Source organism: Leucoraja erinacea, chromosome 2, assembly GCF_028641065.1.
Source record: "Leucoraja erinacea ecotype New England chromosome 2, Leri_hhj_1, whole genome shotgun sequence".
Lineage (NCBI taxonomy): Eukaryota > Metazoa > Chordata > Chondrichthyes > Rajiformes > Rajidae > Leucoraja > Leucoraja erinaceus.
Window position 1 is genome coordinate 75,139,135 of NC_073378.1, and position 18,223 is coordinate 75,157,357.

An 18,223-nucleotide genomic window follows, 5' to 3' on the forward strand; every position below is an offset into this window, starting at 1 on the left:
AGCATCATCTGTCCGCCATGTAGACAATGGATCTCCGGGTGTACACGACATAAAGGACAGGGCTGACCAGGATGTTCAGTCAACAGGTGCTTTCAAAGACTGCAGGGTCGAGATCGCTGGGACCTTGGTTTCGCTTCTCATAGATGTGGGGGCGAAGGTTTCTATTTTGAGCGTAGACCTGTACAATAGATCTATTTCAGACCACCCACTTGCTCCCCCGAGGGACACTCTTCACTCTTATGATGGTTCAACCATACCCACGATAGGGCTAGTGACAGTTCCTGTTTGCTACAAAGGAGTCAAGCTCGATCGCTTCACATTCTACATCGCAGAAGGAAAGAGTCTGATGGGAGTCAATTTGTTTGATCGACTAGGTTTCAAGCTTCAGGACTCAACCGGCACGAACATCAATGTGATCTGCGATGCAGACTATGGGCATGAGTATCCTTCCCTGTTCTCGGGTTTTGGGGTAGTTAAAGGGTACTGCCAAGCACCTAGTGTAGACACATCAGTCCCGTATGTTTCACAACGCCTACGGCGTCTACCGTTTTCCGTTCGCTCGGAAGTCTAAACTGAACTGAAGCGACTCGAAAATGATGGTATCATTGTATGCATCGAACTGGATTCATCCCCTTGGATATCGAATCTTGTCATCGTGCGAGAAGTCAACAAAACCACGTCCTGCCCCATTTCAGCCAATCCCATGGCCACACAAACCATGGAAGCACTTACAAGTCGACATCTACGGAGAGGTGCAAGCTGCGCCAAGAAGCCAGCGGTTTCTACTTGTAGTACATGATATATTTAAGAGGGAGTTAGATGTGGCCCTTGTGGCTAAAGGGATCAGGGGGTATGGAGAGAAGGCAGGTACAGGATACTGAGTTGGATGATCAGCCATGATCATATTGAATGGCGGTGCAGGCTGAAAGGGCCGAATGGCCTACTCCTGGTCCTATTTTCTATGTTTCTATGTTTCTATGATCTCCACAGCAGGGGGCCTGAGATCGCAACTACTTCTTCGGTCACGACAAGCTCGATCATCCCGATTCTAGAAAGGATGTTCACCAAGTGGTGACTGCCAGAGGTCATAACGACAGACAACGGCCCACAGTTCATATCTGAACAGTTCTCCACCCTCGCGAGCTACAACATTTAACATCAGCGGACGTCGCGATACAACCCCCAATCGAACGGCGGGCTAGAACGATTTAATCGCGTGATCAAAGAAAGCATAAAAGCGAGCATGTCGGAGGGGAAAACATTCGAACATAACCTCCTCCGATCCTACGGATCCATACCACACACGCTGACTGGGAAAATGCTAGCAGAGCTGATGATAGGGCAAAACCTGCGAACAAAACTGAATGCTCTTCAACCACCATCGCACCCAAATCCACACACAAAAGCGAGGGCATAAACGATAGCACGTGCCTTAAAACTACCTCCATCGTGCCGGTGCCAAAACACTCCACTGCGGCAAGCCTCAACGACTTCCGCCCAGTTGCACTTACTCCCATCATCACCAAGTGCTTCGAGAGGCTGGCCCTGACACACCTCAAAGGCTGCCTACCTCGCACACTGGATCCCTATCATATAACCATATAACACCAGATAACAATTACAGCACGGAAACAGGCCATCTCGACCCTTCTAGTCCGTGCCGAACACGTATTCTTCCCTAGTCCCATACACCTGCGTTCAGACCATAACCCTCCATACCTTTCCCGTCCATGTAACTATCCAATTTATTTTTAAATGATAAAAACGAACCTGCCTCCACCACCTTCACTGGAAGCTCATTCCACACAGCCACCACTCTCTGAGTAAAGAAGTTCCCCCTCATGTTACCCCTAAACTTCTGTCCCTTAATTCTCAAGTCATGTCCCCTTGTTTGAATCTTCCCTACTCTCAGTGGGAAAAGCTTATCCACATCAACTCTGTCTATCCCTCTCATCATTTTAAAGACCTCTATCAAGTCCCCCCTTAACCTTCTGCGCTCCAAAGAATAGAGCCCTAACTTGTTCAACCTTTCTCTGTAACTTAGTTGCTGAAACCCAGGCAACATTCTAGTAAATCTCCTCTGTATCTCTCGCCCTCTCCCACCTCGACAACAGAGACACTTACGTAAGAATGCTGTTCATCGATTATAGCTCTGCATTCAATACCATTATACCCTCTAAACTGATCACCAAACTCGGTAACCTGGGCATCGACCCCTCCCTCTGCAACTGGACACTAGACTTTCTAACCAACAGTCTGTTAGGTTAAACACACCTCTTCAACCCTCACCCTGAACACCGGCGTTCCACAGGGCTGTGTGCTGAGCCCCCTCCTCTACTCCCTCTTCACCTACGACTGCACACATGGTACTAACACCATCATCAAGTATGCAGATGATACAACAGTGATTGGCCTCATCCCAGCCACAGACTGTTTACCCTCCTACCATCCGGGAGGCACTACAGGTCTCTCCGTTGCCGGACAACAGGTCCAGGAACAGCTTCTTCCCTGCGGCTGTTACATTACATAACTCTGTACCTCGGTGATTGCCAGTCATCCCCCCCTCGGACACTCCTTCCACCAGAAACAATTGCACTACTACGACTGTATGTACGTAAATATATTTATTGCTCATATTCTGTCGCTCTTCTGGGGAGATGCTAACTGCATTTCGTTGTCTCTGTACTGTACACTGCACAATGACAATAAGATTGAATCTGAAACAGACAAGCGAAAGGGAAAACGTACTGTGATGCCAAACGAGGAGTACGAGCGCTGCGGTTCAGGTCGGCGACTGGGTACGAATCAGCCGCCCAGACAGCATCAGCTCGCAAGCGCGCTCTCAAAGTCAATACAGATCAAACGGAGACTCTGCAAGAATGCATACCTCCTCCAAGATGACACCAGATGGAACGCCAGGCAGCTTATCGCAAGCAGACAGAGACAGGAAGACGATGAAACGGACACTTTTCCTTTCCCGATATCCAGTCGAGACAGCGATCGCGGTCAGCATACAGCAGAGCAGCCAAATCCCGCTCAACACTCTCAGCGACAGAAAAGTAGACCTCAGTATCTGCAAGATTTTCAGCTATGAAGCCATAAACCATTATATTCACTGAGCAGTTAATTTTTGGGGTTTCCGTTTATTAATAGAGGGCATAAATTTGAAAGGACGTTGGACTGATTTCCTGTGGACTTATTTTTGATTACTAGACTTAAATGATCGCCTTAATTTACGAGGGGAAAATATGTTGTGTTTAGAAGACTGCCCTTACAGTCACCACTTGAGGGCTCTGCCCCTAGATGTATGTTTTCTGGGAATCGGTCCGCAGCCATCTTGGCTGGAATAAAAACCAACTGACTGACACGGTATAACATGAGTCTGTATCGAGTTATTATTCCATCAAATAAAACACTACCGGCCTTCTGTCCAGCATCATTCCTTCCCCAACTTGCACACTGTGTGTACCATTTGTAAAATACACTGTACTTATTCAGCTAGGCTACTCTGACAGCACTTCCCCAGACCCATACGCCAGAATAAGAGCAACAAGCAGAAAGGGATTCAGGAGGTTGCCCTGGAGATTTCACATCATTCTCCCTTATGAAATTATTGCTCTTTCATCATTGCTACAAGTTCTAAATCCTGGAACATTTTAACCTAACAATATTGTGAGTGTATGTTCATCACAGAATGCAGCAGTTCATAAAGATGACTCATCATCACCTTCTCAAGGGAAATTAGGAATGGGCTATGAATGTTGCATAAAAATATAGCATATTTCATTCATAGATTCAGAGAGCAAAAACAAGCTCTTCAGCCCAACGTCTATGCCAAACAAGACTTCCCGCCTGCCCGCAGAAGAGATGTAATAAGGCAGAAGTATTATGGGTGAGAATTGCAGAAATTGAGTCGTGGCCTGTTTATGGTAGAGCTGACTAGCAAGATTTTAAATTCAGCGATGAACAAGCAGCCAGAATTGGAAGAGAGTACATCTTTAAGTGTTAAATAGGTGGAGGAGCTTAGAAATATGGAGCAACATATAGATTTGGAAATAGTACTAGAGAGAATATGATATTAAGTATGCAAGTCATGCATGGAAAGATTGAGACACAGAGGTGAATGCATTGAAAGGGAAGCTGTATCACATGAGGGAAAGTGAATATCCACTGTGAACTTGCTGAGCCAAATATCCCATTTCTGTGCTGTAAAATTCTATGTAATGTTAAACAAGGCTGAGTGGGAGTTGCGTGTAGTGTTTGTAGCAAATGTCTTCATAATCTAATTGGACATTAATTATCTTATTAATAAAATACTACCGATTTGAAAAAGAGCATCTTTAGAATTGGATTTGGGAAACCAGCCATAGACTAAGGACAATGAAAAGTTATTAACCTGCAATGTAAATTTTAGATCTCCACAGATAAACACAAAAAGCTGGAGTAACTCAGCGAGACAGGCAGCATCACTTGGGTGACGTTTCCGGTCGAGACCCTTAGATACTTCCTGATCTGCTGGATAAATTGCAGCTTTTTATATTATTATTCCAGAATCTTGTTTTGGAATATTGAAATCCATCTCTTCATTGTCACTTTCTCAATCCCCTCCTCCACTTTTCCCCATTCTCCTTCCCCCACATCAATTATTTCTTGCAACACCCCGACTCGTCGCTAATCTGTGAAGTTAATATTTCATATTGTATTGTATTGTATTTTAATGACCACACAGCCAGGCTGGTGGAATTTGGGTTGTCAGCAGCGATACAATAATAAAGAACACACAACCACAATAAAAAATGTAACACAAACATCTACCACAGCATTCATCACTGTGGTGGAGGGCACAAAAATTTGGCCAGTCCTCCTCCATTTCCCCCCCGTGGACAGGACCAGAATCCAGAGTCAGTCCAGGATTGGCTCTTCCTCACCGGAGACCGTGGCTTTAAGTTGTTGTAGGCCACAGGCCGACGGTCGAGATTTAAAGTCTCCACCGCAGCCAGAAGCACCGTAGACTGCAGGGCCGGCAGTCGAAGCTCCCCTCCAGGGGTGTTGGCAAGTCCATGCCGGCCCCGCGGTAGAAGTTGGCCGCGGGCCGGCAGTGATGGCTTCTTCTTCCCCCGGGTCCCCCACGAGGGATCCCGGGCTGTAGACGCCGCACCAGCTGGAGCTCTGCAGACCGCGACTTCAGGCTGCCGGCTGCCCCGGGCCAGGGAAACGGAGCACTCCCCTCCAGCGATCCCAAGAGCCCAAGTCAGTACAGAAAACAGCAATGACAATGATACATTTTGGAAATGTTTGATTGTGATCATTTTGAGTGTGCCATTTTCTTGCAACACCCCGACTCGTCGCTAATCTGTGAAGTTAATATTTCAAATCAGTTTGGTTGATCTGCTGTATTTTCTGTGTATGATGAAACAGATTGAAAAAATTGGATTATGTTTGGGTTTGCTTTGAATTCCTTTTGTGGAAAAACTAAAGGTAACCCCCCCCCCCCCCCCCCCCCCCCCCCCCCCCCACCCAATTGTGAATACTTTCATTACATACGAAACTGCCATGGCACACACTGCATTACTGTGTATAGTGCATGAATATTTCAGTAGTCTGCTTCTAATGAGCCAAATACTCTGCTTGATTAAACAGGAACAACAACCACCATCATGCAAAGAAAGTGTTGCTCGAATAGAATTTCCCCATATTTTGTTCAGAGGAATTTTGTACCACTATGACAAATACAATTAAAACAAACTAATAATTAAGTCCCACCCTTCCATGCAGCACTGGCCCCTGCCTCCATATAACAAAGCATATATTTTTAAAGGATGGTCTGTTTATTTTTTTAGACAGCTGATTGTAATGTGTACATAAAATAAAATGAAAGTACATTTCTGGCAATTTTATGGAACTTCAATGCACATTCTCTCAATTTGTTAATTTTTCATCTTAGAATTTTGGCTATAGGAAAATATTTAAGTTGTTCAAATTATTGAACATAAAAATACATGCAGGATGCTAAAATTTTAGAGCTGTGGAAAAGTACAAAATAAGCTCATTTCACACCAATACTCACGGAGCCCTCAAACCAATAATGTATTTATTGTAAGTGATATCTTCAAAACATATATGAGCTTCTAATATTATACAAAGATCAGGATACCAATCCAGAGATTACATGATATAACAGAGCCAGGTTTTAAAAGCATGCTGGCATTCAGACTCTGGAATAACAACTGCAATTAATCCTGGGAAACTATACTGTTCCAAATCAAGACATTTGGTGTGATATCAACCACAGTCAAGAGATTAAGTCAAGAGATTAACTTTTTACAACTGAAATGCACAGAGCCCAAGTCAGTACAGAAAACAGCAATGACAATGATACATTTTGGAAATGTTTGATTGTGGTCATTTTGAGTGCCATTTTGATCTTGCATCAAATCATTTTTTAGATAATTCTCTCAGGAAATAAATGATGCAAACATATTTCTGACTCATTCTGTGGAATCCATAAAATTGAGAATCCTTTACATACCCATTGCAAATCTAATTGAAATAAAATCTGGTATAACGATGGTTGTCTGCAATATCACATCTATGTTAAAGGTGTTCCATAGTGCATTTCTGATCACTTACAAGATGTTCCAAATATTTTGAAAGAAAGCATTATGTATCAGGAGGCAAAGATGTCCTTGTTTGCCTCCTTTCTCTCTGATAACTACAGGCAATCATGCACAAAGTTTGCTTGGAAACCAACTTTCAGTGGACTGATTTCACTCTCTGAGCATTGCTGAGTCACAGCATCAACACCAATCTAAATGTCCTCGCAACAAGCCAGTCACTGGTGTGCTATGTATTTAGGCTGGTAGATGGAACCAGGTGTTTCACTGTCGATGTGTTTTAGGTGACAAGTATGACAAAGCAAGTGTCCATCGAATGGATAGCAACGGTGATCCTCCTCATCATTCAGTTCCATGCCACACTCCTGGAAAGACAAACATCGACCAACGTTAGACCGGAAGGAAAATTGCAATAGAACAACCTGGACTTTCATGCATCATTGTGTAGAACAAACTAAATTGAAAATATTCAGATGCAAGTTAGAATACTCACAATTGGCAAAGCAGAAGAATTACGACAAAAAAAAGGAAAGTCAAAATGAAACTACATAAGAGTTCTCATGAAGGGTGTGATAGGATTACAGAGGAAGCAGAGAAAATTTTAAGAGGTTGCCGAGATTGCTAAATTTTACTTATGAAGAGAATTGGACTGGATGGGTTTCTTCTTTCGAAGAGAAGAAATCAATGAAGATTTAATTGTGGGAAATCATGGATATAGTGAACCGAAAAACAAATTTCCATTGCTATTCCCAATAACTTGGGAACATAGATTTAATGGTTAGAGATGCGTGGAAGATAAATATTTTAACCCAAAAATGGCAGGGCTCTGTCACTCATTGCCTGAAAGTTGTTGAAGGCACAATCCTCAATACATGCAAACAGTTCCTGCATCAGCACTTGATGCACTGTAATATGCAGAGATACTGACAGAGCTAGGAAACGAGATTCGTCTGCATAGATCTTTTCTTGCTCAATATGGACCAAATGGTGGCCTTCTAGGACATAAACACTTTAGTCTTCACTTGAATTATAATCCTAATCTTTGATGGAAATGCACCTCTGTACTGCAGTATGTTGCTGGTTCCAGCCTTTATAATGCACTTTCCGACCTCTATGTTTTGGCAGGTAGCCACGTTTGTCAAAATTAAGTTTATAATCCAAGTGGCTGTTCTCAAGCTACCTATGAAGTTTTAGTAGAAAGAACGTGCTCCGCAAATCCAACTGATTTGGACATTATTATTTACATTAACATACAAAAGGGGGAACCTGCCTTTCAGGGTCCCTACCTGGTTGGAGAGGCAGCTTTTCTCCGGGCTGCAGCTTCAACCCGTCCTCGCGGCCTACCAGCGGGCCTGGAGCGGCGTTTCCTGTCGCGGACCGCCAGAACCTCGGCTTCGGCGGCGGCACAGCGCTGAAGCGCTATCGTGGAGCGGGCAATGCCTTGCCTGGGTCGCCGCTCTGGAGCTCCGGTGAGCTGAGGATCGCTGGGGAAAACATCGCGGAGCTGCGGGACTGTGGAGCGACCAGCTGCGGGCGGCAGCGCCGAAATTTACACCGGGAGCCTGGGATCTCGCGACGAGATCGCCAGTTGTGGAGCTCCAACCGGCACGGCCTTGTTGGCTTTGGAAGCCGCGGCCTCCAGTACGGAGGTGGCCGTTCTAGGGTTCCCATGCCGCTGTGAGGACTCTCCTGACGCCGGAGCACCACCACCCAGCGAGAACAGCCAGGAACATCGGGCCTCCGTAGAGGCAACTGTGGAAGCGTCAATATGCCCGACTATGGGTGAACTGGGGTTGGGGACTGGACTTTGTGCCTTCCCTCATGGTGGGAGCCATTGTGGGGGGATGTTCTTTGTGTTTAAGACTCTCATTGGTGTTATGTCTGTATTCTTTTGTGTGCTGCAAAATGGCAAAAAGCATTTCACTTCATTACACCTTGGTGTATATGAATGTGACTAATAAAAATCTTTGAATACTTTGAAAAAGGGTTCTCAAAGCAGAGAAATAAAAGTAATTCACTACTATGTCCTGCAAGGCTGCACAGATTTAAAGCAAGCATCTATAGAGAGGCAACACCAACAAAATAGCCACAGGAAATAGTCTGAATTTAACATGCGCTGATAATTCATATCATGTGCACCCAAATTCTATTATGAAAGACATTAGAAAAGCACTGGAATGATAGAGAAAGAAGAAAAGCAAAATCACAGGATTTCAAGGATTGAGCAGAAGGATGCAACTCGCAGGATTGCTGTTTAGTAGTGGCAGAGACTCGAGGTCGCAAAATGGCGTTTATCCATGTCTGTCAGTACCCCTCCTGTGCCTTGCCTAAATTCCTTTCTGAATCCAAGACAAATAAGCTCCATGGCAACACTATTAATGTCCACATAGAAGACAATTTTAAACTGGCACTTCCTCATCCAAGCCATGGAGACATTCAGGGTGGTCAAGATTATTCAACTCAACACACAGATGAAAATATTTGTTTTGATGTGTATTATCAGTAGTCAACATTGATGGATGCAATTATCAAAATTCACAGATCTCCATCAAAATATGTATTTCCTCAGAGTATTTACTTTTGCAATTCTAAAGGACGGAAATTAATAAAACAGTACTTGCAATGCCCTGTTATTTATTATATGGTTAGTATACTCATGATTGCATAAGATTAGGATTAATCTCTAACATTCAAGTGTACATAATGAAAGAGTAAAAAATTAATCATTCTCCAGATACTCCAGGTTTTGACATTAATTTCCTGTCAGCTGTGTTGAAATTGGCATTTGTATTTTAAAGTGCCAAGTGGTTAGCTAGATGACACAAGTAGAACGTGGATAAACAGGATTAAAAAAGCAGTTGGCATCTGTTACTTTGAACAGATTCCAACCTTTTCTGGCAATATTTTTACAACTCTGTTTAGACTTGGGTGAAAGATCTGAAATAGGAGTGATCAGATTGAAACGTACTAAATTCTCAATATGCTTAACAGCATCAGCGAGTTGATGTTTCCCTGTCTTGGGTGGCCAGAATTGGGGGATTATCTCCATAACAAAAGGGAGAAATTGTAGTAATGAATCTTTGAAATTCTCTGTCCAACGACAATTTTTTTTAAATGGAAACATACCAAACCAGGATAAACTGCAGAATCTAAGGTTACTATCCTCAAAGCAGACATTTGAAATGGAATTTGATAAAAGCTGTGCAAAATCTTAAATGAAGCAAAATGAGAGAAACTACAAATTAGCCTATTGTCTAGGATAGGGCACAGATTTTACTGATTAACCAAAGATTCAGATGACTAAAAAAATCAATTTTGTGAATCTTCTGGACTGTTCTACCTGAAAGTATACTGGATGCAGCGGAGGGCCATTTGCCCTGGTGAGGCTTTGCCAATTTGTAGAATATATTCTCTGAAGAAGGGTCTCGACCCGAAATGTCACCCATTCCTTCTCTCCGGAGATGCTGCCTATCCCGCTGAGTCACTCTAGCTTTTTGTGTCTATTCTCTCTCCAACTGTTACTCTTTCCTGGTAAACCAGTACTCTTCCCGATCCCAGATCTGCAATTCACCTGGACTTGGATCCATTTTAGTGCTGATTCGCATTATTTCCATTGCTCTAAAACCGACTTCCCTCCCTCTCGGCAAAACCCAGACAAAATGTAATGCGTTGTTAAATCTGGATTAGATCTGCATTCACCTACCTCTGCTTCTTACTACTGCAATGGGCTCTTGGTTCATTGCTTTTCTAAGTAAATTATTAATTTCATTTAACCTCAGCATTATGTGACTAAGCTATCTAGATAATGGCCACATGGTTGATGCTAATTGGAGAAAAGGTAACTGGAATTGGACTGCAGAAATCTGAGATCTAAAGATGGGTATCAAAATTGTGGAAAGCCTCTTGAGGTATGCAAACATGAGAATTTTAAGTTTCATTAGAGATTATAAAGGCAATTTATACTTTGTTGGTTTGTTTGAAAATATTGGAATTCCACTGTTAACAGGTGTTTGAAACACTCAACTTGTAATTCATTTTTATTTGATTTATTCAATAGCTTTCGTTTAAAATCAAATTTAAATGGCAAAAGGTCAAGAGTATGTGAACATAGTGGTTGTCACTGGGCTCTTAATCTCGAGGCCTAACTAAAGGCCAGCACAATAGCTGGGGATTTTAAATTCAGTAAATCAGCAATTAGGAAACCAATATCATTCATGGAGGCCGACAATTGTGTTTCAGGGAACAAAATATATCATCAGTAGCTTGTCTAGCCTATGAGACACATGACCCACAACAATGTTAAGTAGCCACAGTTTAAAGGCAGATGGGGATGGACTATCAAGTCTGGCCCTGCCTCAGTGAATGAATGATTTTTTTTTTTTGTCCCAAAAGAATTTGAGGAAAGATTGTCAGCAAGAGGTACACCCTGTTGAATAAATGCATATGTAAATCTTCTGATAGATGCTGGAATTTTTTCACGCTGGCTTTATGGTAAGTGGATTCTTAATTTTCTTGTCATTAAAATAGACATACCTCGCATTGATAGCATTCCACATGGTAATCCTTATCCATGGAAACAACACGAATCGTTTCATCAGAGCCCTATAAATATAATAAAAAAAGGTGTTACATAGGAAGCCTTATATCCTCTACATTTTCCCTTCGAGATCATTTGTATTGTTTAGTGTTTAGGTCTACAAAGGCATTTGTATAGCAAGTTGGGATGTTTTATAGCATTCTCACATTTTTGGAAACAGTCACAATTTCGATGGGGGTAAAGCACAGTCAATTTACACGCAAAGTGTAATTGGGAAATGTGTTGGCTAACACATTAAGGGCAACTCTGTTTTTTCTTTCCACAGACTAGTCCATCTGGAAGGATAGACGTATGCTTTATTTTGCAAATTACTGGACAATACCCCACCTCTCAGGCAGTAGAGACATTTCTGTTCAGATCACTGAGTAGGACCTGAGCCTTCTGACCCAGAGTGCTATCCACAGAGTCACAGATACCTTGATGATATTGATTGATTCTTGATTAGTAAAGGTATCAGGGGTTATGGGGAGAAGCCGGGAGAATGGAGTTGAGAGGGAAAGATAGATCCACCATGATTGAATGGGGGAGTAGACTTGATGGGCCAAATGGCCTAATTCTGCTCCTAGAACGTATGAAATATTCAAGATCAATTTACACAGGTCATGAGCCCTTTCATAGATCTGGTCCCTGATCAGGGGACACTGGATAGATTTTGTTTCTATAGCTCTGTTTCCAAGACCGACAAACTTGGCAATGAGCATGGATCAAACAAACGGCCTCCCATGGGGCATCAGATTTTAGAACAAAACAGACAGTTGTGGGAAATATTCACTGATGCTACATGCATCAAGTAAAATAGTTCTTACTAATTTTTCATAGATGTTCCCTCATCTGCTGAGTGTTTCCATCATTTTGTGTTTTCAGTTTTTCAGTAATAGCATTTTCTCTCCCTCCACGCTTTCCCACATTTCTATCACAAATTCTTAATCTTGGCTGTAGTTTTATTTTATTCATTCAATGGTTGTGCATTTACGGTCAGCATTTACAGCCCATTCTTCAATGCCCTTGCGGATTGCTGCAACATTTTAAGAACCAACCATATTCTTTTGGGTCGGGAGTCACGCACGGTCCAGACACTGGGGAAGTACAGTTTCCGAGATGTCATTAATAAACCAAACGCATTTCAAGACGATTTGGTTGTTTCATGATCACTTACCATTAATAACTTATTCAGATCTAAATAATTTAATGAGCAATTAAACTGTGGAGGGAATTGAATTCATTCAAATGGGTGGCTTATTCAGTGATTTAACCAGAATGTACACATATCCTTTATGTTAAAGCTAGAAGTGTCACCATCAGTGTTGGGAAAGATTGAGATCGCAGAACAAAAATATATATAATTTTCAGAAATGTGTCAGTCAAGCCCCTCTCACTGGCCTTCCAAGTGACAAAATATATTATTTGTTATTATCAATGTTAATATCAACATTATTCCCTTATCATGTATCTGTACACTGTGAATGACTCGATTGTAATCACGTATATCTTTCCGCTGACTAGTTAGCACACAAAAGCGCTTCACTGTACTTCTGTACACGTGACACTAAACTAAAGGCTGTGCAGCAAGGCCAGAAGGTTGTCTTCTGTTGAGAAGGAGCCACCTCATTTCTAGGATGGCATGGGCACAACAAATCAGTAGAATGTGCATAATTGTGCTCCATGGTCAAGTTTAGCATTGTGCTTGTCAGTGGAATAATACTGACCTCTGCTGGAAGAATAGCTTGGCCACATGCCGCACACTTTGGAGCCAAAACTCTGAAAGAGATAGAATGCATCACTTGGCACACATGTACACACAATTCTGATGTTTATCACCACACTGGATGCATCTCACATCCCAGTTTGCACCCGAGTGGTATGAACATTGACTTCTCTAATTTCAGGTAGTCCTTACTTTTGTCCCCCCCCCCCCCCCCCCGCCCTCTGGTCCCAACTGCTCCTTTCTTCCTGCCTCCCCCCCCCCCCCCCCCCCCCCCCCCCCCCCCCCCCCCCCCCCTCACATCAGTCTGAAGAAGTGTTTCGACCCGAACCTCACCTACTGAGTTTGGCCAGCATTTTTGTTTACCTTTGATTTTCAAGCATCTGCAGTTCCTTCTTAAACAATGAGTTGAACAGATACTTTGGATCCATCTTCACTAAGGTGGACACAAACAATCTTCCTGATGTACTAGTGGCCAGAGAATCTGGGGTGTCAGAGGAACTGAAGGAAATCCACATTAGGCAGGAAATGGTGTTGGGTAGAATGATGGGACTGAAGGATGATAAATCCCCAGGGCCTGATGGTCTGCATCCCAGGGTACTTAAGGAAGTGGCTCTTGAAATCGTGGACGCATTGGTGATTATTTTCCAATGTTCTATAGATTCAGGATCAGTTCCTGTGGTTTGGAGAGTAACTAATGTTATCTCACTTTTTAAGAAAGGCAGAAGAGAGAAAACTGAATTATAGACCAGTTAGCCTGACATCAGTGGTGGGGAAGATGCTGGATTCAATCATAAAAGATGAAATAGCGGCACATTTGGATAGCAGTAACAGGATCGGTCCGAGTCAGCATGGATTTACGAAGGGGAAATCATGCTTGACTAATCTTCTGGAATTTTTTGAGGATGTAACTAGGAAAATGGACAAGGGAGAGCCAGTGGATGTAGTGTACCTGGACTTTCAGAAAGCATTTGATAAAGTCCCACATTGGAGATTAGTGGGCAACATTAGGGCACATGGTATTGGGGGTAGAGTACTGACATGGATAGAAAATTGGTTGGCAGACAGGAAGCAAAGAGTAGGAATTAACAGGTCCCTTTCAGAATGGCAGGCAGTGACTAGTGGGGTACTGCAAGATTCAGTGCTGGGACCGCAGCTATTTACAATATACATCAATGATTTAGATGAAGGGATTCAAAGCAACATTAGCAAATTTGCAGATGACACAAAGGTGGGTGGCAGTGTGAACTGTGAGGAGGATGCTATGAGAATGCAGGGTGACTTGAACAGGTTGGGTGAGTGGGCAGATGCAGTTTAATGTGGATAAATGTGAGGGTATCCACTTTGTAAGCAAAAACAGTAAGGCAGATTATTATCTAAATGGTGTCAAGTTGGGAAAAGGGGAAGTACAACAGGATCTGGGGGTCCTTGTTAATCAGTCAATGAAAGTAAACAGGAAAGCTGGAGAAACTCAGCGGGTGCAGCAGCATCCATGGAGCGAAGGAAATAGGCAACGCTTCGGGCCGAAACCCTTCTTCAGACTGAAGAAGGGTTTCGGCCCGAAACGTTGCCTATTTCCTTCGCTCCATAGATGCTGCTGCACCCGCTGAGTTTCTCCAGCTTTTCTGTGTAACCTTCGATTCTCCAGCATCTGCAGTTCCCTCTTAAACAATGAAAGTAAACATGCAGGTACAGCAGGCAGTAAAGAAAGCAAATGGCATGTTGGGTTTCAAAACAAAAGGAGTTGAGTATGGGAGCAAAGAGGTCCTTCTGCAGTTGTACAGGGCCCTAGTGAGACCACACTTGGAGTATTGTGTGCAGTTTTGGTCCCCTAATTTGAGGAAGAACATTCTTGCTATTGAGGGGGTGCAGCTTAGGTTTACAAGGTTAATTCCCGGGATGGCTGGACTGTCATATGCTGAGAGAATGGAGAGGCTGGGCTTGTATCCTCTGGAATTTAGGATGAGAGGATATCTTATTGAAACATATACGATTATAAAGGGTTTGGACACGCTAGAGGCAGGAAACATGTTCCTGATGTTGGGGGAGTCCAGAACCAGGGGCCACTGTTTAAGAATAAGGGGTAAGCCATTTAGAACTGAGATGAGGAAACACTTTTTCACACAGAGAGTTGCGAGTCTGTGGAATTGTCTGCCTCAGAGGGCGGTGGAGGCCGGTTCTTTGGATACTTTCAGGAGGGAGCTAGATAGGGCTCTTAAAGATAGCGGAGTCAGGGGAGAAGGCAGGAACAGGGTACTGATTAGGGATGATCAGTCATAATCAAATTGAATGGCGGTGCTGGCTCGAAGGGCTGAATGGCCTACGCCTGCACCTATTGTCTATTGTCTCTTGCATCAGCTGTAATTTTATGGTTAGCTCTTTCGAGCATTCTGTTTGCTGCTCAAGCTGTTGGGATGTGGTAGAGAGATCTTTATATAGCATCTCCATCTGAACATTACAAGAATGTTTCTTTTTTCCCCCCCACAGCCTCTCATTTCCACATCTTCTTTCTCCTTGCTTTCAGTCATAGCTTTATTTTCCTGTTTAACAGCCAAGCAGCACTGTTCTTCAAATTGATGTTCTCTCGTTCTGGAGTCAAAGCAGAAACATTCTCAGATTTCTGAGTGCAAGCGCATGTCATTTCTTGTATTTGATTCTTCAGTTCCCCCACCACATCCTGATCAGCAGTGTGCTTCTTCTCCAGATAACAGATAACCATTGTTGTGTCTGCAGGCTGCGCTCCAAAGGTTCAGCTCCAGCGCCTGCTGCTCAGACTTCAACAAAGACGGTTCTCTCTTCAGAAGATTTCTCTCAAAGCCTTCAGAGGCTCAATGGTATTGTTTCTGATGTCTTGAAGTTGTGAAGCAAGCTTTTGGTTTTGCTCTTTTTCAACTTTGGGCGGCTCTATCGGTGAACTAACTTCAGACTTCAGTGTTTCCGTTTCCTCCTTCATCTGTTCCAGGTTTTCAGGCAGTTGGTCAGTTTCCTACTCTCCAAATCTCAGCCTCCAGGAGATTGTCACTGGTATCTTTATTCACAAGTGCCGGGTACATGGAATGAGCTGTATACGATGATTAGTTGAGGCAGGTACTAAAAGACATTTGTAGAGGGACATGGATAGGAAAGGTTAGAGGGGATATGTGCCAAATGCAGCAGGTGGAACTAATGCAGAAGGGGCGTTTTGGTCGGATGGACAACTTGAGCCGAAGAGCTTGTTTCTGTGCTGTACGACACTAAGACTATTAGTCCATAACTTCCTGAAAGTGGCAACACAACTGGACAGAGTGATAAAGGCGGCATATGGTATGCTTCCCTACATTGGTCGAGGCATTGAGTAAAAGTCAGGAAGTCATGATGTAGCTTTTTATGACTTTGGTTGGGCTACATTTGGAGTGTTATGTGTAGTTCTGGTTGCCCCATTACAGGAAGAATGTAGAGACTTTGGACATGACACAGAGAAGATTTATTAATATGTTATTTGGGCCCCATACGATTCGGCAGTGTCTTTCCTGCTGATATGGGCTTCAAATTCACCGCAACCGCAACGTTCCAATCGATCGTGTTCCAGAAGCAAGATGATTAAAATGCCCATTTGTCCTTCCTTTCTTCCTTTAAAGATACTGCCTGACCCGTTGAGAATTTCAGCATTTTCTGATTTAACGTCACACTTTTTATAACGACAGTGCATCCCAAAACATGCTTTTGAGACATACTCACTGCTACAGGGCAGACACAACATTATTTCTGCTGAATGATAGACCTATGACTGTCAATGTGCCCAATGCAAAAATTCCATTACTGGTTTTCCACACACTTGAATGGAGCCTCTGTCAAAGCACAGATCTGTGCTTAAACCTAGACACATTACCACTGTGATTAATGTCACCCACTGAGACTCACACCAAGGAAAAGGCAGCTCAATTTTGAAGTTATGATATTGAAAAATAACCATAAAAATACTTTCCATCTGTGGTATTTCAAATTTCAAAGATTCTAATTAGACCCATATGGTGGCAGCAAAGTTGCCAACCTGTCGCTCACTCGCTGTCTAACAGTGTTTAAACATCAGTTGTAATCAAACAGCCACTGGCACCAGGAAACAAAATTGAGTGTCACTCATTGTTTCTCAATTTACTTAATTCCAACCAATGTCAAGGAAAAAAAGGACAAACTTGTTGGCCATCTACATTTATCTGTTTCAATATCAACTGGATGCCGCCATGTTTTACACACTTTCCCATTGATTCTGGATCATTTATCTACAGGCCAACCCCGGGATACGAACAAATTGTTTTAACGTTCGTCATATAGCAATTTGATTGCAGATTGATAAATACAAAGAAATCATTTAAAATTGTAACAATATCTCCACAGGATTATAATGAAAACCTTCAAAAGCTCATTAATAAAAGTAGAGAGAGAATGGAAACCAGCTCCATCATTCACAGGAACAAACGTACACGTTGGACTTTTAAATTTTGTTCATATGCATTGTTGTCCATAAATTGGGCATTGGTAACCTGGAATAGATGAGTGAAAGAAAAAAGACAGCCTCATAAGCAATCACTGAGTGATTGACGATCTTACTTGTGGTAATCTTTGATGCAGTAAATCTTGTTCTCCGTATCTACAGTGAATGGCACCCCGTCCAGGCACTCATTGCAGATGACACATCGAAAACATCCAGGATGATAAGACTTGCCCAGGGCTTGGAGGATCTAACACAGAAACATGAATGATTGGTAAGGTGCAGGCTGCAGTCACTCCAAGGAGGAAAGAATTATAGAAGTCCTGCAACATGTTACGTCAGAATACAGTGTACAGATCATCTTCAGGTAACTTCAGGTAATACCATTTATGGCATTTTCCAATGTAATAATAATCTTAAACAATCAGCCAGTGACATCTGCATCAGAATAAGCTAATTCAATAGAACAGTCAATAGAACTCAATTCAATAGAAAATAGCCATTTTCCTCCCATGACAGATGTTGACCATTGTGTCCTTTCATACTCCCCAGGACCATGATAGTTTGGATTTTGGGAAGTTGCAGAACTTTCTCCCCTTGTCTTTTATTCTCATTCATCACCTCCCTTATCCATTTCCCCCGTCAAGAGATCAGTTCCAATGAACACACACTGCTCCACTCTCAGCTGCTTCTGAGTGGAGCTGCTGTCCCACAATGATAGCAATGTAGATGTGACTGACCCTGGCTTCTCTGCTGTATGCTCAGTTTGCACATTCTTCCTGTGATTACACAGATTTACCCCGGGTAGGTAAGTTTCCTCACAGATACCATATATACATGCC

The 18,223-nt window shown here is 42.8% G+C and overlaps 1 protein-coding gene across 1 annotated transcript in view; it reads right to left on the minus strand.

The window, feature by feature from the left end:
- Nucleotides 1–6,065: 6,065 nt before the first annotated feature.
- Nucleotides 6,066–18,223, minus strand: part of LOC129711228 (LIM domain-containing protein 1-like) — a 42,777-nt gene continuing 30,619 nt past the window's right edge. The window contains exons 6-9 of the mRNA XM_055658733.1: nt 17,501–17,631; nt 12,918–12,969; nt 11,148–11,216; nt 6,066–6,979 (exon numbers count right to left, since the gene is read on the minus strand). Of these exons, the coding sequence (XP_055514708.1) occupies nt 6,833–6,979; nt 11,148–11,216; nt 12,918–12,969; nt 17,501–17,631 (399 nt within the window). The 3' untranslated portion in view covers nt 6,066–6,832. The remainder of the gene's footprint in view (nt 6,980–11,147; nt 11,217–12,917; nt 12,970–17,500; nt 17,632–18,223) is intronic.